General features: G+C 40.3%; 1 protein-coding gene across 1 annotated transcript in view; it reads left to right on the forward strand.

Moving 5' to 3' along the window:
* Positions 1 to 24352, forward strand: part of cacna1g (calcium channel, voltage-dependent, T type, alpha 1G subunit) — a 341612-nt gene that overhangs the window by 278159 nt on the left and 39101 nt on the right. Inside the window, exons 34-38 of the mRNA XM_069923288.1 lie at positions 148 to 281; positions 1326 to 1396; positions 7709 to 7787; positions 11483 to 11604; positions 13252 to 13593. Of these exons, the coding sequence (XP_069779389.1) occupies positions 148 to 281; positions 1326 to 1396; positions 7709 to 7787; positions 11483 to 11604; positions 13252 to 13593 (748 nt within the window). The remainder of the gene's footprint in view (positions 1 to 147; positions 282 to 1325; positions 1397 to 7708; positions 7788 to 11482; positions 11605 to 13251; positions 13594 to 24352) is intronic.

Below are 24352 nucleotides of genomic sequence, written 5' to 3' on the forward strand. Positions count from 1 at the left end.
TATTAATCCAAGTGGTAAAATGAAATCCATGTGCTAATACAGTATGTCCTTTTGATGAAGTGTATTTCTTGGCACTTATAACATCAGTTAACTTTGACACTGTGGCCATGTTTTGCATTCACTTCCTCCTTTGTGATTTAACACCAGATGGAACCAGCTGGACTTAGCTATTGTATTGCTATCCATTATGGGAATCACCCTTGAAGAGATTGAGGTGAATGCTTCCTTGCCGATCAACCCCACTATTATTAGAATTATGAGAGTCCTCCGAATTGCCAGAGGTCAGTGAACATAAAACCTTATTTATTTTGGTGCATTTAAAGCTACCGTTGGATAATTAATTTCATCTTCTTTTGTCAAGTTATTCTCAAACAAAGTCGTAAGCAACCCTACGAAGGTTCACGAGTTGCTCCGATAAGATTGATTGAATGTGCGGGTGTTTTTAATACTGGGAGAGATGAGAACCTGAAGGGGAATCTGAGGAGAAATTTCTTCAGCATTGTAGACCCTCCCTGGAACTTTTATGGAATTGGATACTCTGAAAAGATTAAGCATCTAGGATGTCGTTTTTTTAATTTTTTTAAAGTACCTGCTCAGCTGCAGTAAAAATGTTGAGGTTCGTTTGTATATTGTACAATGTATTTAACAATAAACTCATTACCATTATAAGGTTGGACTTTTAATCACTTGTATATAGCAGAACAAAGAGCAATTTGATTAAGGACAAAAGAGATTCCAAACAATAGATGAAATATATTTTTTCTACTGCTGGGAATAAAAACATGGAAGGGAGGAGGGGGAGGAAGGAAATCAAGCAGCATCTCTTCAATCTGAGGGTGCTAGAGGTCCGAACCTATTCTCTATAAATGCTGCAGGCGCTTGGGAATCAGTGGAGATTTTAAAACTGAAATGGACTAATCTTTTCCTTGGTAGTGCTACTAAAAGTTTGCGACAATTAAAAAGGGAGAGTTGTGGCCTAGCTGATTGGCAGATCAGACCTGAGATTCTGTAAAGTTCTCATATCAACCCTGTAGCGGTTCTAGTTATAATTCTGTGGCATATGAACACTCAGAAAAGATCCCACAAAATTTGATCTCTTTATAAGGCCAATTTCCAGTGGGATTGAATAGCAACTTTTTGCCTCGAGGGCAGAAGAATGTCATTAACCTTATTCAAGAAAAGCGGCCTTAGTTTCAAACAAAGCCTATTAATAAATTCACTTGAAACAGAATATTACTAGACAATCCAAGGCCACGTGGTCAGAAAACATCTGAAACATTGCAGTTTCTCTGGCATTTACATTCTTTGCTTATGTCCTCAACAAGTCCTCAAGCTCCTGAAGATGGCAGTCGGGATGAGGGCCTTGCTGAACACAGTTATCCAGGCACTACCACAGGTGAGCATCTTTGCTGAAACTTACATTGACAACAGTGCACATGCCAGGGAATCTATAGGTCTGGACTCTGCTGTCATCAGGGGCTGCTGGCCTCTTTTATGGTCTTTACGTAAGGTCCTTGATTCAATCTGAACTCAATAGACAATAGACAATAGACAATAGGAGCTGGAGTAGGCCATTTGGCCCGTCGGGCCAGCACCGCCATTTTAGATCATGGCTGATCATTACCATCAGTACCCCTTTCCAGCCTTATCCCCATAACCCTTAACTCCGTTACCCACAAGAGTCTTATCTAACTCTCTTTTGAACATAGTCAGCGAATCCGCCTCTACCACCCTCTGTGGCAGAGCATTCCACAGATTCACACTTCTTTGGGTAAAAAAATGCTTTCTCATCTCCGTCCTAAAGGGCCTACCCTGTATTCTTAAACTATGCCCTCTAGTCCTCGTCTCCCCCATCATTGGGAACAAGTAATCAGACTTCACCTTGTCTATCCCCCTGATGATTTTGTATACCTCAATCATGTCCCCCCTCATCCTTCTAAACTCCAATGGATACAAGTCCAGTTTTTCTAGCCTTGCTGCATATGACAACCCTGCCATCCCTGGAACTAACCTTGTAAATCTGCGCTGCACACCCTCTATAGCTAGTATGTCCTTCCTCAAGTTTGGAGACCAGAACTGGATGCAATACTCCAGGTGGGGTCTCACCAGGGCCCTGTATAACTGCAGAAGGGCGTCTCTGTTCCTATACTCCAATCCCCTCTTTATGAAAGCCAACATTCCATTTGCCTTCTTCACAGCTTTCTGAACCTGCATGCTAGCCTTCAGTGACCGGTGAACAAGTACACCCAGATCCATTTGCACTTCCCCACTCCCTAGCTTGTCTCCATTTAAATAATACTCAGCTTTCCTATTACTTCCCCCAAAATGAATAACCTCACATTTGTTCACATTGAAATTCATCTTCCATTTAGCCACCCACTCCTCCAGCCTGTCCAAGTTCCTCTGCATTTTCCTTACATCCTCCTCACACCCCACACCGCCACCCAGTTTAGTGTCATCTGCAAATTTGCTCATGTTATTTATAATCTCCTCATCTAAATCATTTACATAAATTACAAACAACTGAGGACCCAACACCGATCCCTGAGGCACTCCACTCGTCACATCCTGCCATTCTGAAAAAGACCCATTTACTCCAACCCTTTGTTTCCTATCTCTTAACCAATTTCCTATCCATGTCAGCACCTTACCTCCAATACCATGCTCCCTGATCTTGCCCACTAGACTCCCGTGTGGTACCTTATCAAAGGCCTTCTGGAAGTCCAAATACACCACATCCACTGGCTCTCCCGAGTCCACCCTCTTTGTCACATCCTCAAAAAATTCCAGAAGGTTAGTCAAGCATGACTTACCCATAAGGAATCCATGCTGTCTAGCCCTTAACTATTATTACTGACTAAGTGTTCTGCTATTTCTCCTTTTATGATGGACTCCAATATCTTCCCCACCACTGATGTCAGGCTAACCGGTCTATAATTTCCCGTTTTCTCCCTCCCTCCTTTCTTAAAAAGCGGCACCACATCAGCCACTCTCCAATCCTCAGGGACCTCCCCGGAATCTATGGAACTTTGGAAAATGTCGACCAGTGCCTCCACAATTTCCATAGCCACCTCTTTAAGCACCCTAGGATGCAGCCCATCAGGCCCTGGGGATTTATCAGCCCTCAGTCCCAACAATTTACTCATAACCTCCTGCTTCTGGATCCGAATATCCATTAGATCCCCTACCTCCCCAGGAAAGTTCCCCAAGTCTCTTGGTACCGCATGACCACTACCCCCTAACTAACTATAACCTATATCCTCCTTGGTGAAGACAGTTGCAAAGTATTTGTTAAATTCCTCTGCCATCTCCTTGTTTCCGGTAATAATTTCACCCTTGCCCATTTTCAAAGGGCCAATTTTGGACCGAACCAATTTCTTCCTCTTCACATACTTAAAAAAGCTTTTGCTATCCTCCGCAATATTATCTGCTAATTTCCTCTCGTACTTAATTTTCCCGTCTCTTATGGCTTTCTTAGTTACCCTCTGATGTTCTTTGAAGGTTTCCCAATCCTCTAATTTCCCACTCTGCTTCGCTATCTTATAATTACTCCCTTTGGACTTGATAATGTACTTGATTTCCTTAGTTAGCCAGGGCTGCCATTTGCATCTCCTAGAGCCTTTCCTCCACTTTGGAATAAATTTGTCCTGAATCCTGTGAAAAATGTCCATAAAAACCTGCCATTTTTCCCCAGTTGTCCTCCCAGCTAATGTATCTTCCCATTTTATTTTGGATAGCTCCTCCCTCATAGCTGCAAAATTCCCTTTATTTAACTGAAGTACAGATGCTTCCGACTTCCTTTCCAATTCCCTTTCTAATTGCAGCTTAAAAGTAACCATACCATGGTCACTATTCCCTAATGGCTCCCCTACATCAAGGTCACTTATTAAGTCTGCGTCGCTGCACAGCACCCAGTCCAGAATCGACTTCCCCCTGGTAGGTTCCTCCACTAGCTGTTCCAAGAAAGTATCTCGTAGACATTCTATAAACTCGCTCTCTTGTGTTTCTGCCCCCATCTGATTATCCCAGTCCACCTTCATGTTGAAGTCCCCCATAACTACCGTATTGCTACCACTTTGACATGCCATTCTTAATTCCTGATTTATACTACTACCAATATCTGAGCTACTTTTCGGAGGCCTGTCAATGACCCCCATTATATTCCTCTTGCCCTTGCAATTTCTTAATTCAATCCAAACAGACTCTACCTCAACTGTTTCAATGTCCTTCCTTTCAAACACCTGAATCTCATTTCTTACCAACAGAGCTACCCCACCTCCTCTTCTTAACTTTCTGTCCTTTCTAAAGGACGTGTACCCTGGAACATTTATTTCCCAATCCTGCCCTTCCCGCAGCCATGTCTCCGTTATTCCGACAATGTCATAACCTCCCATCGCCATTTGCGCCTCAAGCTCATCCATTTTATTCCTTACACTCCTTGCATTCATACACAATACCTTGATGCCATACCTCCTTTCTCCCTCCACCTTGGTTCTTGGTGCATTCGTTCTTATTCTCCTATCACTTTTAGCTCCCTTATTCCTTATTGTTTCACCGTCTATCAGAACCACCCCTATATTCTCTCTCCTATCTACTTCCCTATCAGTCCTGTTCCCTTCCCCCTGCCAAATTAGTTTAAATCAGCTCCGACAGCTTTATTAAACCTAACTGCCGGTATATTGGCCCCCTTCGCATTCAGGTGTAAACCATCCCTCCTGTATAGGTCCCGTCTTTCCCAGAAGAGATCCCAATGGTCAATGAACCTGAATCCCTGCACTCTGCACCATTCCCTCAGCCACACGTTTAACCTCTTTATTTTATTATTCTTGCCCCCACCCTCGCACAGTACAGGGTCAAAGCTCGTGTCTTCACATTTGTTCTGATGCAATTTGATACCTGCACCTTTACAACAGAAAGACATCTATTCTCTCCTGAGTCCCATTGCCAGAGCTGAAATGAACAGAGGAGAGAAATTCAGCTGAGTGGTGTTTTTCAATACCATGAGACTGATTTTTTTTTGCCGACGCAAAGTAATTTCCTTGGTGGTTTCCTGGTCAAATAAAATCACGGGAAATTTGACTGGATTTCCAGTTACCATCATCTTTGCATTTTCTACTTCAGACATGTTACTCTGTGTGCATTCTCCTTTAGAAATTATTTAGAGAGTCTGAATTACCCCAGCAATTTGCCATTTTTGGTCTAACCAGGTTTTGAAAGCTTTACACTCTGTGCCCCTGCCAAGCATTGTGAACCTGTCTCAGGTAGGTTCAAGGGCTCCTCTTTGCTTACCTCCTCACAGCTGACTCTCCATTTACTGCCTGACTGAGCCATTTCTCCACCTCAACACCACTCAATAATGATTCACTGATCTCAAACTACAATTAGCCCCTGACTTACTTCAGCCAGGCTCTACAATCAGTGACCACCACCAGCCCCGTTTCATGTCAGCCTTCCTTCTACTCTTTACCCCCACCCCTGCCATCCAGTCTCCTGGCACTTCCTGGGTCTGGCCTTGGCCTCGTCCGCTTTGCTAAATTTTCAAGCATTTGTTGATGTGTCACGCAGGGACAGATGAATGTGAATGTACAGGTGACAAAGAAATTCAAGACCTGTATTGTTTCTCATTTGTAATCATGAGTTTTGAAAGTTTGTTTAGTTCATGAATGTGACCAACTAAACATTTTCAGCATATTCTGAATTTCTGTGAATGTTCTCCACTGAAGAACCAGCGATAAGCAATGAAAAACACAAGATTTTCATCTTGGTTTATTGCATTGAAGCTGGGTAGTAGTGTAGCAATCAAATTTTAAATGACTCCCTTTGTTCCCTACCTCCAATCGTTAGGGTAACCAATATCCTTGGATTTCTTCCCACTTTGAATATTCCAAGGTGAACATTTTAACTGGCTGTGGCACTGGAACTGCATGATAATGAGGCTCAACATTTGCAGAATCATTCTACGGAGGCCTTGCCTTATGAATCGTTCTCCAGGCATACAGCACCCAAGCCTAGTATCTTTAATAAGTCCCCCACCGAGATTGCTGATGGAAATGTGGAACATTTTCAGTCAAAAATGTCTCTTCACTTCTCATTTCCTGAAGATGGATATGAACGGTCAGTAGCCACTGGCAGGAACTGAGTCTGTGCTTTTTTCTTAGGAAGGGACTTGTAGAAAATTAACACAAGGTGTTGGTAGTTGTATTGGGGTTTGGAGCCAGCAGAACATCAGGGAAGGGTAGGGGCAAAATTTCCAGCCTTTTCAACAGTTGAGTGGTAGATTTCGTGGCATCAGGAGGTGGTGCTGAACACCAGGGGTTAGGGCCCAAGGTTAAAGGTAAGCAATTTAATGACTTGCAGGTGTCCCAGTCTGGCACCTGGGGCATGTTCATACAGGATAATGCAGGACAAATTACATACTATTCTTCAAAAGAAAATTGGTTATAGAACGATTTTGCTTTGAGTACCCCTGACATGGATATCTCTTCAAGATTACAAAAGTGGTCCGTGCTGAAGAACAATGGTCAAATTGTAAATAAACTAGAAATGGTCTTTATTGCCTTTCAGGCTGAAACAGATCAATTTTCAATCGTACAAAATTCAAAGAAGGCAGGATTTTTCAATTGAATTTCCAGGCAATAGACCAAAACCTCAGATTAACTTACCCAAGTACAGTAATAGTTCTTGACTTATGATAGCTTCCACATTTCTCTACCTCTGTGCAACATTCTGACCCAAGGGGGTGGTCTATTTTCTGAATCTTCTGTTTTAAGTAAAGACGTAAACAAATCTTGTATTTAAATAATACATCTCATAACCTCAGGATGTTCCAAAGTATTTGAAATACATTTTGTCAAAATTACTCTTCTAATAAAGGAAAGCTCACAGTCATTTATGCACAGCAAACCCTCCCTAAAATGATGATCATTTGATGGTGACCAAGTAACCTGCTTCAAGAATGATGATCAATGGATGAATATTGACCAGGCCAACATCAGAAAGCTTTCTTGTGATCTTTTATATCCACTAGAAAGGGGAGACAGGAGGTTTAACACCTTGCTAATCTTCCTGGCTGTCTCTGCTCTAATTTCAGGCGTGAAGAAGCCATAACATAATTATTTATTTTATTTCTGTGCAATATCTAATGTGTTTATTATTTCTCTCATTATTAATCATTTAGTTAGAAATGTTTTATACTGTAATGGGCATAAGCCTGGAAGTTATAGAACATTATGGCACAATACAGACCCTCTGGCCTAAGATGGTGAACTGACCTCTATATATCTACTCAAAAAAAAACCTTCCTGCCTCATCACCCTCTATTTTTGATTCATCCATGTCCCTGTTTTAGGTGTTAGCCCTATGATTAATTAACTATTAATAATATCTTCCATTTATTTTATCAGTGTCTCATTTAAAACAAAAATACATGTGAAATGAATATTTTGAACATTTGTATTTGATGTTCCGATCAATCATTTCTAACCAACTATGTTATCTTAAATCTTTCTTATTCATTATGTACCCTTATTATAATTAATTGATTTGGATGATGTGTTTAAAAACATCTGGAGAATATTCAAAAATCATTTCTCAAAAAATTATCATTCTTGAATGAACGACTGATAGATTTGAAGACTGATATTCATGAGGTTCCGCCTGACAAGTCCAGCCAAGGGGAAAACTTTCATGCTCTTTCTCTCTCTTGCAGGTTGGAAATCTTGGTCTCTTGTTCATGCTGCTGTTTTTCATATTTGCAGCTCTTGGAGTGGAACTTTTCGGGGACCTCGGTAAGTCACTGCACACAGAAGAGTATTTATCTTCAGCTAATATTCCATTTCACTGTGTGATAACCATCCTTAGTACCCGCAAATCTTTTTTTTTTAATTTTGATATCACTCCTTCATCTTGACACCATAAAGAATGGATGGTTGACTAAATTTGACAGTTCATTTTTATCAGTTAGCCAACTGTAAACCCAATTAATGCAAGTAAATAGTCAGCGGTGGAACATTTTGGGAATGATAGGATAAAATTACCCTTCCCTACATGCTACCCTTCCTCACAACACACTGCAATTATTCAGACTGTATATCCCAACCTATTTTATTTCATATGTATAATATGCACACAGGTCAATCATCACAAACCCTCTACTCTTTTGAATGTCTGGTTTCAGATAGTCACACTTAACAATGGAATATTGAAAGAGAAACTAGCCTTCATTTGCAGATAATTATATGCAGATCCTATATTTTATTAGGTCTTCAATTAGTATCACTGTAATAAAGGAGTAATAAAAGATGTGCCTTAAACTCATGTCAGTTTTACATTAACTTTAGTGATCCAAAAATAGGTTCATTTTGAAACAATAAATATTGTTAAAATCATATTCCTGTTGGAATTCTTCTCCTGTGGGGTCACTATATTGATGCAGTAATAGGCACCTGTTGGGTGATTTCCTTATGAATTAGTATACACTTTTTCTGTGACCTATTTCATTTTTAAATGAAAATGGTGGTAGATCTAACTTCACAAAGATTCCTCGTTGCCAACATTTTGGGTTTTGGTGGTCTACTGAGGAATAATCTAACTCCATTGACAATGGTTGCAACCAATATAAAATAATTTTCCTTGGACTTGTTATATTGAATATATTCACTCAAGTATAATGTGAAGATGAACTCATTGAAGTGCCCTCCATTTCTTTGATTTCTTCTGGGTGATCCAGGTTCCTCCTACATCTCTGGAGACTTTACGCTACCCCTAATGTATAGGTGAATGGGTGGAGTTTATGGCAATTGTGGGGAGAATGTGTCAGGGAAGGATTCATATGAAAATGGGTGCTTAAGGGTGGGTGCAGACTTTGGTGGGCTTGTATTCCTCTCTGACTCTGTGACTCCGTGGCTCCAGGGAAAGCCAGGTCAAGAGAATCTACTTTTTCTGCTCAGAGCAAAGGCACCATCAGAACACACTTCATCACACAAAGCAGAATGGGAATCTGGAACTCTGTCTCCCAAAAACCTGTTGATGTGGTGGTCAATAAAAATATTGTTATGCAAAAAAATTAAGGGTTACAGAATCATTCAGGTAAATAAAATTAGTCTGCAATTCAGCTGTTTTCTAAACTCTGTATGCCTTATTCCTGTTTTTTTTTAAAATTGTTTAATTCTCTGTTCCAAACTATGATTCATCATAGTTTCCTTCCCCCATCTAGAATCCTCAACCAACATTCCATCCCTGCCATCCAGTTCCATGTAGTTCATCGATGCATCAAAACTAAGTTTTGGATTTTCCACTGACCAGTGAAACACCAGTCTATTGCTACTTGAAATGAACTCCTAGGTGCAATCTATCCCAGAGTCACCAGCTTCCAGTAGGAGTAGGACCTTTCAGATCTTAACTGGCAGATCCTACCTTCAGTTTCTTTGAGAGCTGTTTCATCTATGCTCATCTCTATATTGTCCTCCCTCTTCAGAATATGTGCCTTCCCCTCCACGACCATCAACTCAGCTCTCACCTACATATCCTCCATTAGTGACACATCTGGACTGGATCCCTCCACCCACAGATGCAAAAAGGATAGGATTCTCTTTGTCCTCACCACCAGTCTCCACATCCAACATGACATCCTCCACAATTTCCACCACTTACAACATGATCCCACCAGCAGCCACATCCTCCTCCCCTTTCCTCCCATTTCCACCTTCTGCAGGGACTGCTCCTTCTGTGAATCCCCGATCCACTCATCCCTTCCCACCAATCCCCCCCTCTTGGTACCTAACCTCTGACAACAGAAAATGTGACATTTACGCCCACATTTCCTCACTCAGAACTTCACTTGTGAATCTGCAGGGGTTATCTACTGCACGCAATGCTCCAGTTGTGGCCTTTCTATTTCAGTGAGACAGGACACAAACTGGGAGATCACTTTGTTGAACACCTTTGCTCTGTCCACTGTAATAGCAGGGATCTCCCAGTGGCAACCCATTTCGATTTCCACACCATGTCTATCCATGGTCTCGTGCAATGCCCAAATGAGACCACCCACAAATTGGCGGAACAACGTCTCATATTCCTTCTAGGTACCCTCCAGCCAGGTGACATTAACATCAACTTCTCTGATTTCTGTTAGACCCCCACACACTCATTTCTCTTGTTCCCTGTTGCCGTGTCTCCTTTCCTCTAGCCCTTCCCCTTCTCTCTCTCTCTCTCTCTTTCCTATTCCTCTGTCTCCTTTCCTCTAGCTCAGGATTTACAGAACTACCCTCCTCCACTGATCAATTCTCAGCTTTTCTTTCCTGCCCTCCTGCTCATGTCCACCTTAGACCTCTTGGCTGTTGCCCTTTGCTTCTCCCCCTGCTCCTTCCTTCCTCCTTTCTCCATTTTCAATTCAGACACCTGCCTGCTTTTTGATGAAGGGCTCAGGCTCAAAATGTTGGTTATATATCTTTGCATTCTATAGACACTGCAGGACCTGCTGAGTTTCTACAGCACTTTTGTGTATTTAACTACAATCACAATGTCTGCAAACTTCCTTTTTACTCCTCACCTCTGCTTAATGTTTGTCAGTGGATGAGAGGGAAAGAGACACATACCTCCAAAAATTCAGGATGCTATGAAAATGACTGAAATTGAAAAATATACATTAAAACATTTTAAATACAACAAAACTCTAATGAAACCTTAAACGGTAGGAAACAATTAAATACATTTGAAAAAGCCTAAGGCAAAAAAGTGGAAATTAGTGCCCCTCTCTCTCTTGCTGACTTTCTCCATTAAAATCAATAGGTCTGTTATACTGCATCATTCCAAGCCTAAGCACCAGAAAATCTGCAAAAGCACGTGTTCCTCTAACCCTCCCCTAAACCTATGGAAGCTTTGCTCCCCCCCCCCCCCCCCCCCACCCATCCCCGATCCACAAGGAATCTAATGCTGATCTCAGTAGTCTTGTCAATGACAATTAACTGCGCAGAAGTTGAAGGTTTCCTTCTTCACTGGTGTAAGGTAAAAACATCATGAGATGGGACCGGAGAAGGAGTCACCCAGTACTAAGGAGTAACAGAATGCAGATGTGACCTTGTACACTCAAGATAAGCTTGGCACTAACAAGCTGATGAGCAGCAGACTAACAGTGAAGGGTAGCAACAGCTTATTCATTGGACAGTGTAATGGTATGATAATTTACTAAGTATGTGTCCTGAGGTATAAAAAAACACCACTTGCTGATATCAGGAGAATGCGCCTTCTCCAACTAACACTGTTAGTTGTAAGTGTTACAATCCGGTAATAAAGAACCTTGATTTCGACTCAGTCTGGTGTCTGACTCACTCATTCTTGAACAAAGCAGACCTAACACTGGGCAGTACTGAACTTCTATAAGCATGTGTAAAAAGCACTTATCAGAATATCCAGGGCATAATTTTCTCTTACTCTGAGAAAAATTTGTACACATAACTGTCATTTTTTGATATTTTAATTTCAGAATGTGACATCTATCATCCCTGTGAGGGTTTAGGACGACATGCCACTTTCAGAAATTTTGGGATGGCTTTTCTCACCTTGTTTCGAGTTTCAACTGGAGACAACTGGAATGGAATAATGAAGGTAAGACCTTCACTCCTTTAGAAACATTCTCATATGGAAAGGGGTCACTTGCTGTGTTTCTAAACTAAGCTTTTAAGATCTGTGTCTCAGCTTCAAGTAGCATCTTTCTAATTCAGAAAGCCTGTTTAAAAAAAATAAATAAATGACATTTAAATAATACGTGCCAAAGCCACTGTTGTATTTTAAGCAAACCAGCAGATAATTAACGCACATTAAGGTCTCGAAAATTTACAAAGAGACAAATATCCAGATTATCTATTTTGGTGAAAATGCTGGGGTCATTCAGTAAATTAGGCAGAATCTACAAAAATTAACATTTCAGGTCATTTTCCTTTCATCAGAATTGGAAGATATCAGAGAACAAATTTTAAGTTCCTGGCATTAACCTCCTTCCCATCTCTTAACCAGTGCTAATTGTTTAGGTGCTGGAATTCACCAGAAATGGCAAGGAGGTGCCTGGAGCTGCACCCTGAGGTGCCAGAGTGGAGCCCCAGCAGCACTGCATCCCTGCTCTTAACTGATGTTCATTTCCTAATTTTGTGCAATTATCTTTCAAGCACCTGTCTGAGTATTTCATTTGTCTAATGATTCTGCATTAAGTACCGCAACATTTTCTTGAGTGTGTGCCGGATCTGCTCTCTTTCAAGTCAAAAAGGAAGTATTATTTCATGAAGTGTTACCAATTAATCTTCTCTCACCAGATTTGGAATTTCCACAAAGTTATTCCAAAAGGAAAATAAATTCACTTTATCATTAGTAGACTTTGCATCTGTGTCCAGTCAGTCAAATCCCTTCATAATTTTAGCATCCTTTTATAATCTTCTCTTAAGCCATATCTTCTCTTGTGGAAATAATCCTAATACTTTGCCATAAACTTTTTAAACTATTTCAAATGTTATATTGATGCTGTGTGTACTCAATGGTTTTAGCATTCACTTTAAACTGGAGCATGAAGTCACTTTTACCTTATGATTTTTTTTAGTTCTGCATTTAACTGGAAGTGTTGTACTATATTTTAATTGAGCAAAGTGTTTTGTGACATTAGGGTACAGTTGATAGAAGGGAATAAGAAATACATTGAAAATCATCTCGCGGCTTGTATAGACGACACTTTACAAGTTCTAGTATTTCCCAATTTCAAAACGTGCCATCTTCAAATAAACTTTGGGAATGATATTTTGAATTATTAATCCAATAAACCAATCTTTGTAGATGTAGCTTTAAGTAGCTTTAATTCATTGATAAAACAGATAAACATTTTGCATAACTTCGCATTGTGATTTTCAAAATAATAAATAAACAAAGCATTCTGCATTTAAAAATATAACAATATTCAACTTTAAACAAGAAGAAATAAGATGAATTCAAAGAAAAATATCTTGAGCTCGCATCTCTTTCATGGTTTGTCGAAGAAAGAGATGCATATTCTTAGTCTGCATGGATATTACGATATATGACGTCATAATCACTGTGGTAACACTACAAACAATACTTTTTAAAGGGATATGCACAAAATTAAGTAAGAATCAAAAACACAAGGTTTTAACCTTTACAGCTTGCCTTTGTCTAGTTATATAATCATTACTTTGATTCACTCTCTAATTGGTTTATTTTTTAAAGCTTACTCTTTTCTCTGCTTGTTGACAGGATACTTTGCGAGATTGTAACCAAGAGGGCACATGTTACAACACAGTTGTGTCCCCAATCTACTTTGTTTCATTCGTGCTGACAGCTCAGTTTGTGCTGGTGAATGTGGTCATCGCGGTGCTAATGAAACACTTGGAGGAAAGCAACAAGGAGGCGAAAGAGGAGGCAGAGCTTGAGGCAGAGCTGGAACTGGAATTAAAAATGTTGAATACCAGTCAAGGGAATATGGACATTATGACGTGGGGAGGCAATGAAGGGAGAGATGCAGGTGACAGCCCAGTAAGTCCATCGGAGTCGTTCCAAATAAAATTGGATTCTCCTTTTTCTTTAGAACCACCACTGGTAAGAGACACAATTTTAGTGTGATTGCTTATCATCCATAGAGTCGAAACCATGTTGTGCTGTATGTTTTCTCTAAATAGAAAGATAGGCTTGTATTTTCTTTCTTTTTCAATTTTTTTTAAATTGGTTTTTATAGGAAATACAATACAATGAAGAAAAGGGAATGAAACTGAAAATACAGTATCACATATATGTGTGTGCATATATATAAAACTTCAAACAGTATAAACTTGGTTCCCCCCCCCCCTCCACTGCAATGGGTGTAAATGAAAAAATAATCAAAAGTAATGTGTGTTAAGAAAAAAACCCACCTAACCTACTCTAATAAAAAAACAACTGGGCAGCTTATCCTGAGGGTTACACACATTTTGTAGTTTTTGGTTCCTACTGTAAATAAAAATGAAGGTAAGACTATATCTCATCTGGAAGAGTGAGTACATCGAACCACATTAGAAACATTTACATCAAATGAAAATAAGACATAAAAGGACACCATGTATCTTCACATTTCACCGATGAATCAAATACATGATATCTAATTTTTTTCTAAACTTAAACAGAACATAATATGAGAAAACTATTAAAACACTGTTGGAGATCTAGGCTCTTTCCACTTGAATAACATGGCTCTTCTAGCTAACAATGTAGAGAAGGCCACAACCCATTGTGCAGTTGCAGAAAGACTCCCTATGTGTGGGTCAATAACCCTGAAAAGAACAGTTATTGGATTGGGCCATAGCCCCACCTGGAGTATAGTTGAAAGGATATTAAAAATTTATTTCTAATAGTTACTAAGGAAGAACAAGACCAAAGCACATGTGTCAATGTAGCAATTTTAGATTTGCATCTGTCACAAATAGAATAAATGTTAGAAAAAAATACTAGCCAATTTCTCTTTGGACATGTGAACACGATGCACCACTTTAAATTGGATTAATGAATGTTGAGCACATATAGAAAACATATTCACCAGTTTAAAAATCTTGTTTGGCTTACATTTCCAAAATGACTTTTGTGATTTCAGTTTATCCCAAACTGTTACACAACTAGCAAGCTAATTTTGATGTTTCTCTTGTGATGTGGGAAATGCAGTAAACAATTGGACCAGAGTAACATTCCACAGTCTACAGTGTAAAGTATAGGTTTCCATTTTCTCTGATGTTAATTGATAAGTCACTATTGACCAAGGCACATATTGTATCATAACCTAATTCAAGAAAAAGTAGAAGACAATTGATCACTAGAACTCTCCTTTTCATTTGTCCAAGACTCCACTGCATCTCTTTGTATCAGAAGTGAGTTAAAGTTTTCAAACCATGTTTATTGTGAGCCAATATCTCAAGATACCTTTGAATTACATTGAACTCAATCTATTGGGTTTTCAGTATCATGGGTCCACATTTGGAAGTTTTTGTTTCTGGGCTGAATGATTACTTCCAAATGTTGTTTATCTTAAGAAATCCCATTTTAAGATCAATTTCCCAAGGAAACAGGAAGAAAGGCCATTTTTTAAAAAATTCTGTAGCACTTCCTGAGAAAGATATTTCAAAACGATTTAGAGCTTATCAAATGAAATCGCTGTTACTCTAAATGACAAACGTTTCAGCTAATGGTTGAGAAATCAAGGTTAACCTGGAGATTTCCTGTGCTGCTCTTTGGTGGCTTGAGACCTCTAATTCACCTGAGAGAGTGGACTTGGCTTCAGTTTTACATTTTACCTAAAAGGCAGCAGGTCTTTTGCAGCAAACCAGAAGACTACACTCAAATCATTCTCTTAAATAGTGGCACAGTTAGCTTAGCAGTTAATGCAATGCCTTTATTGTCAGAAACACAAATTCTCACAAATGAGTCTCTTTAAGATCGGTGACACGACAAGCTTTATTCTCAAGTCTGCAGAGTTGGACTCAACCGGCTTCTTGCCAAGTCGAGCCCTGATACATACAGTGCATTGTTTTTTATACAATTTGCTTGTCCTTCGGCATCTCCACTACACTGCTTTAATTGGTTAGTTTTTGCAGAATCATCCTGATTACTGTTAGTCACGCACACCACGATCATTCATGACCTCTGCTCACACCAAATTCTGTTTTTCACTCTTTATCAATCTTTGGCTCCTGCATGTCTCTCTGTAGTTAAATCTGTTGCAAGTCTTTTGTAACATTTTCCAGCTAAACTCCAGTGGTTAGCCCCCTTTTATGACTAATCATCACATTTTAACTTAAACTCTTTTTAACCCAAATTCTCTATCTATAACATTTATAACGTCAGCGATTGGGACCAGAGTTCAAGCTGTCTGTAAGGAGTTTCTCCTCGTATCTGCATGGTTTTTCACCAGGGACTCCAGTTTCCTCCCACCATTTGAAACGTAACAGGGGTGTAGGTTAATTGGGTGTAAATTGGGGGGCATGGACTCGTGGGCCAAAATGGCCGGTTAAGGTGCTGTAGGTCTACATTTTTTAAAATTAAAATTTAATGTTATTGCGCCAAAGTTTATCGTGTATGTCTGCAATGAAATTAAATAGACACATAAGCTTATTTGTAAAATCCATTTCATTAACTTGACTGGAACTAAATTTCAAAAGTAGAGGTCAAATGCAGAAACAGAAGACACATTGTTATCCTTTCATATCTTAAGACAGTGTGCTTGATTGTATGAGAGCAATGAAGCAGAAATAGTCAACAGATGGTAAGCAAGCTTCCTGGGAAAAGTAAATATAAAATAGTTAGATCCACGGTTCACTCTGTTCATGTTTGAACTTCAAAACAGGCATTTGGGATGGGGAAAACAACATATTGATGGAAATAATTATTTGTAGATCAACAAGGCAACAGTAAATTCATTCAAGTAGTTAATTCATGAATTAAAAGAGAGGTTTTTATTCCCTGGATGCACAACCATCTTGCATGCAATGATTAAAACCAACCTCAAGCAAAATAGAAAAGCTTTGTAATAGAATGAGGAAAGGAAGAATTACAGAAAGGCACAGAGTAGGTGTGAAGGATAATGAGTGCCAGTATAAAATATGACAAAATACAATTGCAGATGGTTACAAGCTAAGTCGAAAATGATTTAATGTGCATCAAGGCAGGATAGATTTAAATATGACAATAGTGGAACATAAGCACATAACTGTGTGGGTAGAATGATAGCAGATGCAGTGCGGCATACGCCCATCTGCCATTTGTACAGTTAATCTAAACTTTGAATGTAAGAACGAGAGATGTGATCACAACGTTAGCGAAGGAAAATTGTGTCTTAATTTGGGGGCTCATGCTCAGAAGTTAGAAAGAGATTGAAAAGGCAGAAAATTAAGCAATATACAGAGTAATGATTTTTTTAAAAACACTTTGGTGTATTATGCTCAGTTTTAAACCCTTACTTTAGAAAGAGTTCCTTAGCATTCAGTAAACATTGACAAGAATATATGAAAAGAGGGCAGTTGGATAAACTTCGGTTCAATCAAAATAGTTTGGAAATTTAAAGCAACCTGATTAACAGGAAAGTACTTCCATTGGTTCCTCTGTCTTGGCAAATAAACACCTAATTTCTTTTATCTCAAAACTATTTGAGCCTGTTGTTCCTTAACAAATCTATGCCTACCTTTCTGCCAACTCTGAATCTCTCCTGGTAACTTTCTATACTTGCCACAGCACTGAGGTAGATCGTGTTTCTGGGCTGTTACACTCTGGGACTGGCCCTATCAAACAAACAGGTGTTATGCTCTGTCAAAGGTTCCCAAATGGATCACAAGATCACCTAATGGGCTTATAATCCAAGAACCACATTCAGCCTGCCACTTTGCCTTGGATGCCAGAAACCCCACCTACTTTGTTAGCCAGCCACCTCACCTCCAAAATCCACTTCCACTGCCTTGAGAGCCCATGTGGGATGTCTACCCATCCACTCTGACGTTATCCACTGCAAAGACTTGTGTGGGCATCTGGGAATCGCTGTTTTTGCAGACCATGGAGTTGCTTGGATTATAATGTCACCAAGCATTGGCTTCAGTGACAGCATTTCCCCATAAAGACCCCCACTGTGGTCAGGACTGACTCCAGTGACATTAGAACAAAAATCCAGGATGGAACTCCAGTGCAAACACAAAGATTGAGGGGGTGTTACATTGTCAAATGTGTTTTTTACACAACCACTGTGTTCCAGGAAATTATTCCCAATTTCCCAGAACACAGTGTGTAAAAAAATCAGAATGGGAATATGGACTCATTCTCGTTCCAGCATTTTACCCCTTCGATGCCTAGTAATTTTCACAGACCGTCTGCGGTCTAAACTGAACTGCAGGATATCCATGAACAATGGGCTAATGAATAGAACATCCAGCCTTCAAAAATTCTGCACTTCAGGTGCGATACAGATATTTGGAGTTTTGGTCATTGCTGTGTGAACGGCAACTCCAGGAAAGAAGGGAAATATTTCAGAACAGAAAAATCAGGTAAATTCTATGTAAAAAACATAAAAGACATGCCTTCTCCCTCAGATGAATGTAAAAGATCCAAAAGTATTATTCAAGGAATACTCAATTCTTTTAGGTTCCCTGTCTTATATTTTAATCTCTTAATCAACATTGCTGCAATGAATTATCAGTACCTCTTCACAGTGCTGTTTGTGAAATCTTCCTTTCTGCCATTTGTCATACTGATTGATTGCTGCTGGGCGTTTAGCTTCTGGGCAGTATGTTCAGGTAGTCCTCGACTTCCAACCTTCTTGAGTTGCATCCACCTGCACATACAACCAAAAAAAATTTTCATAGATCTTTATTAAAACTACTGTACAAGTACATTTTTGTATTAAAAGTACTGTATACAGAGGTCCTCACTCCCAGCGGCAGACTGGTCCCTGTTTCCTGTTGGCAGCCTGAGGTCCCCGTTCCTCGCGGCAGCCCAAGGTCTCCATTAAAGGTTCATTTGTTGAATGTTGAATGACCTCGGGCATGCGCAGTGGAGCGAATCCAACTTACAACCAACCTGAGTTACAACCAATCCTTCAGTCCCCATTATGGTCAAAGTCGGGGACTACCTGTAATTTCAAGCATTAAAATGGATCATATTGGAAAATTGTTTGGAAGACCCCGTCATCCACATTGCAATGGATTATTTTTCTCCCTATTTGACCGTGACCAAGAGCATTATTCTTTTTTAAATTTCTTCAACCCCTACAACTTTGCACAAAGTCAACTCATCTCAAAACCTCTTCTCCCTGCTTCAGCTTGGTGGACCAGGTTCTGCCTGGTTCCTGTCTTAGCAAATCAATAGCAGCCAAATTCATGGCTTCTCTTAACCTGTGGAGTCCCCAAACATTTCACCTCCACCTCCTCACCACCACACCATTGCTTGCCAGTATCATTGCTCAGCTTCCAAATGCCCACTGACAGTAACCACAAGACTCAACCCCTCCTCCCCACCTCTGTGTGGTCCTGCTGTCTGATGCCCTGTTGGTGAGCCACCCAGATAAGTATTGAGAAGTCTAAAACCATGATTGTTGTTCCCTGCCACAAACATTATTCTCACCATGGAAACAGGCCATTTCAGCCCATGAGTCCATGCCACCCAATTTACACCCCATTACACCCCCGGTACATTTTTGAATGGTGGGAGGAAACCAGAGTCCCCAGAGGAAACCCATGCAGACACAGGGATAGCATACAAACTCCTTACCGACAGCGTGGGATTTGAACCCCGGTCCAGATTGCTGGCGCTGTAAAGGCGTTGAGCTAACCACTACACCAACCGTGACTCCCTAAACTTCAACAAAATCACCATCCTGGGTTAGATTGAACCCAGGTCTCTGATGCTGTGAGTTGCCAGTTCTACTCGTCCTTGTCAAACAAAAATCCATCTGCCTCGGTTTCAACACTTTTAATTGACCCCCCAGCTTCAGCAGCTGAGAGAGAATTCCAAATGTCAGCTATGCTTTGCATGAACAAATACTTTATGACTTTCTGTGAATCAAGTTAATGAAACATTAATATAAAATACTTCCTTACTGAAATAGCTCAGGGACAGATTTTCAAAGAAAACCTCATCCATGGAGAAAATTGACCTGCTGATTTTAGAGCAGGATGATTCTCTACAGTGCCCAATATCTTGTTTAAACAGGCAGAAATGGAAAAATTATTGTGCCATTAGCCACAGGGGATTTCCATACTCTGTTTAAGTAGGATGGTCTCTATACATCAGTGATGCAGTTGAATCAAGTGATTGAAAGTATGCATGCAATTATAGATGCAAATCATTTACTATCACAAATGGCAGTGTCTGCTTTCAGTGCCTTTTCCTTGGGTCACTGAAAGATTATAATCGATCCATTGTTTATCAACCTTGATAACATTTTGTTAACTAATCATATATCCAAAGCAGATTTCCAGAGCCAATCCTAGTGGAGCAATAGCAGAATTATGTTTGAATGCCTTTTAGTAATGACATGTGAGAGAACCCAGTCTTTCTATTCCAATACTTGTGATTGGCTATGATTCCTTTATGTGCCCCTCAACCTGGGTCATACCCACCAGTGCTTACGCCAATAGAACATGCATGGCACCTCCCACATAATTACTGACATACTTTGATCTCCTGCCAGACTTAGTTGCTTTACCACAGTGGTTTTCAACCTTTTTCTTTCCACTCACAAACCACTTTTAAGTATTCCTTATGCCATAGTAAGGGATTGCTTGGTATGTGGGTGAAAAGAAAATGTTTGAAAATTGCTTTAATCATAACTAATTGACTCATTATGTATGGTTTCATAACTCCAAAGGAAATGGGCCAATGGCAATTTTTCTCAAGCAAAATATTTCAGTAACAATTGGGTCTAGAGCAGTGGTTCTCAACCTTCCCTTCTCACCTTAAGCAATCCCTTATCAATCACAGAGTACTTATGGCATAGGGATTACTTAAAGTGGTATGTGAGTGGAAAGAAAAAGGTTGAGAACCACTGCTCTACCAAAGCATCATATAACCATATAACCGTTTACAGCGCGGAAACAGGCCATGTCGGCCCTTCAAGTCCGTACCGGTTCACTTGAACAACTCCACTAGCTCCTCCGCAAACTCCTGAGGAAGTAGAGGCTTTCTTCATGATGCCATTGGTGTGTTGGTTCCAGGAAAGATCTTCCGAGATAGTGACTCCCAAGAACCTACATTTGCTCATCATCTCCACCCCTGATCCCCCTCTTCTGATTAAGTGGATGGAGGTTCCCAGTTGTTCTATTCAACTTGCCTAACTTCTTTGCCCACCACCCCCCCCCCCACCCCGAGTTCATACTACTGATTGTTTCAATACCATAACTCTTATTGAAATAGTTCAAAGAAGGACAGGACTAGGAAGTTAGCATTCTTGGGGTTTAACAATGAGGTAGAGTGGGGGAAGAATGGCCATATTGCTTAAAGAAATTGACACAACTGTGAACGACATGAGAATGATCATCAAATGAAGCTGTATGAGTGGTGTTGAAGAACAAATAAAGGTGTGATCATACCACTGAGATACCACCATTCCACCTTCCCAAATAGAATGAGGAAGATAGAAGAAATCTGTGAACAAGTTTCTGACAAATACAAGGGCTAAGGTTGCCATAGAGGGGACTTTTATTTCCACTCCCATTCTAAAGAAGATATAGTAATTAATATAGATGGCGCAGAATTCATTTGTTTCATGTGAGAGAGATTGTTTAAGCCAATATGTTACAAGGCTGGGGGAATACAACAGAAAACTTATTTTCAGAGAACAAAGCGAAGCAGGGTGAAGGAGTATCAATGACAGATCAGGGGTGGAGCTCACAATTCAATATGAAATCTAACATAGATATGGGAAAAAAAAAGAATAAAATAGGAGCAAGTGTTCTAAATTAGGTCAGAGACTATTTTACTAGACTGGATTGAAATGAAGCAAAGGTTGTCTGGAACCATCTACAAATTCAATGGTTTTCAAACTGCCCCCCTAAACTCACATTCCACTTTAAGTAATTCCCTATGCCATCGGTGCTCTGTGATTAGTAAAGGATTGCTTAAGGTGGTCTGTGAGTGGGAAGGGAAGGTTGAGAATCACTGCTCTAGACCCAGTTGCTACTGAAATATTTTGCTTGAGAAAAATTGCCATTGGCCCATTTCCTTTGGAGTTCTGAAACCGTGCACATAATGAGTCATTTAGGTGCAATTAAAACAGTAGTATTCAAACCTTTTTCTTTCTAAGCAATCCCTTACTAATCACAGAGCACTGATGGCATAGGGATTACTTAAGGTGGAATGTGCGAGTTTAGGGGGCAGTTTGAAAACCACTGATCTTACATGAAGTTAAATCCTTTCAGAGTAATGGGAGCCATTTAGGGATACAGGCCCTACGGCCAACCTCATCTATGCCAACCAAGTTGTCTACCTGAGTTAGTCCCATTTGCCTGCATTGACCCATATCCCTCTTAACCAGGGTGGGCAACCTTTTTTAAAAAAACTCATATATCACCTTAAGCAATCTCTATACCATCAGTACTCTGTGATTATTTTGGGATTGCTTAAGGTGGTATGTGAGTGGAAAGAAAAAGTTTGAAACCACTCTTTTAATCGTACCTAATTGACTCGTTATCTGCCCGATTTCATAACTCCAGTGGAAATGGGCCGATGACAATTTTCCTCAAGCAAATTATTTCAGGAACAATTAGGTCTAGAGCAGTGGTTCACAACCTTCCTTTCCCACTCAAATACCACCTTGAGAAATCCCTAATCACAGAGCTCATGTGAGATAGGGAATGCTTAAGGTGGAACGTGAGTTTAAAAATAAAGGTTGCCCACACCTGGTTTTGCTGTCTATGCACCTATTTTCTCCAAAGCATAAGGAAATTCAGTATGTCTCCAGGGTCTCTTGCCAGTTTATGTAGGGACACTGTAGAAAGGTATCCTGCCTTGATGCATTCCCCCCTTGGTATGGGAACTGATCTGCACAAACCACAAGATCCTGCAGAGTTGTGAACACAGCTCAAGCAATCACACAAACTAGCCAATAACTCCATCTGTACTGCTCACTGGAAAGTTGCAAAGCCATTAAAGAATCCATTCCACTCTGATCACACTCTCTTCTTTCCCCCTTCCATCAGTCAGAAGATTCAATGGCAACTTCTTTCCTGCTCTTATCAGACTCTTAGCTGGATCTCTCACTAGTAAAAGATAATGCTCATGTACTATGTTAACTGTGCTTTCTATATATCCTGCACTTTGTTACACTATACTCTGGACTTCTATTTTATTATTGCACTTCCTGCTGTACTTAAGTATGAGTTGACTTGCCTGAATAGCATGCAAAGCAAAGCTTTCCATTGTATCATGATAAATGTGGCAAAAAAAACAATTCAATACTTGCCCAAATGTCTTTTGAACATTATAATTGTATGTGGCTCTTCCACTTCCTCTAGCGGTTCGTTCCATATACCCGCCACCCTCTGTGTGGAAAAAGATTACCCCTCGGCTCCTTTTCCCATCATTCACCCCTCACCATCAATCTGTGCCCTCTAATTTTAGACTCCCCTACCATGGGACAAAAACTATGACCATTCACCTTATCAAGTCAAGTCACCTTCATTTATCGTTCATACCGTGCTTGCCCAGTAAAGACATGATAGTGTTTCTCCAGGATCACAGAGCATATTTACATAAATACAAGTTAGAATAGAAGTTAATCACATTAAATATTAAGACGCATACAGTAACAGACCACTGTACATTATCCACATATGTTCTGGGAATTCAGGTGTCTGATGGCTTGGTGAAAAAAACTTGCCCAATATAGACGCAAGGGCCCAAGTGCTGCAGTACCTCCTACCAGATGGCAGAAGGGAGAACAGTCTACTTGAGGGGTGTGTGGAGTCCTTCACACTGTTTATTGCCTTTTCCCAGCATTGACGGTTGTAGATGTCCTTCATGGTAGGAAGAGAGCCACCAACGATCTTTTCCACTGACTTCACTATCCTCAGCAGGTTCTTGCGTTCCGGGGAGATAGAGCGTCCAAACCAGGCAGTGATGCAATTGCACAGGATGCTCTCGATACATCCTCTGTAGAATGTAGTGAGGATGGAGGGTGGGAGAAGAACTTTTCTTAGCCTTCACAGGAAGTAGAGGCGCTGCTGGGCTTTCTTGGCTGTGGAGATGGTGTTAAGGGACCAGGTGAGATTCTCCACCAAGTGCTCTCCAAGGAACTTAATACTCTTGATGACCACAACGGTGGATCCATCATTGGTCAGTGGAGCATGGTTCCCCCCCACCCCCCCCCCCCCACCCCTCCCTGGGTCCTCTTGAGGTCAACAACTATCTCTTTTGTTTTTATAACATTCAGATACAGGTTGTTGACTCTGCACCAGTCCGTTAGCGACTGCACCTCATCTCTGTACCATGGTTTGTCCTTACTGATCAGCCCACTTATCTATAGCCCTCATGATTTTACATACCTCTAAATCCTCTGCGTCCTATGCTCCAGGGAAAAATATCCCAGCTGATTCAGGTTATCTTTATAATTCAAGCCCTTTAGTCCTGCAACATTCTAGCATAACTGAACTAGATACCCTGCATCTGCAGATTGAATTGTTTACCAACACTCTTCTGAATCTTTTCTCCACTTTTCTAACTTAATGACATCCTTCCTATCATTAGGCAAGCAGAACTTCCCCCAGAAATACAAGTAGTATTGCAAACATGCAAGGAAAGGTTCAAGGATTTCAGTGTAGGATAAATATCTTCTCCTAAATAAAAAGAGTGGAACTGC

The sequence above is a fragment of the Narcine bancroftii genome, chromosome 3, assembly GCF_036971445.1.
Source record: "Narcine bancroftii isolate sNarBan1 chromosome 3, sNarBan1.hap1, whole genome shotgun sequence".
NCBI lineage: Eukaryota > Metazoa > Chordata > Chondrichthyes > Torpediniformes > Narcinidae > Narcine > Narcine bancroftii.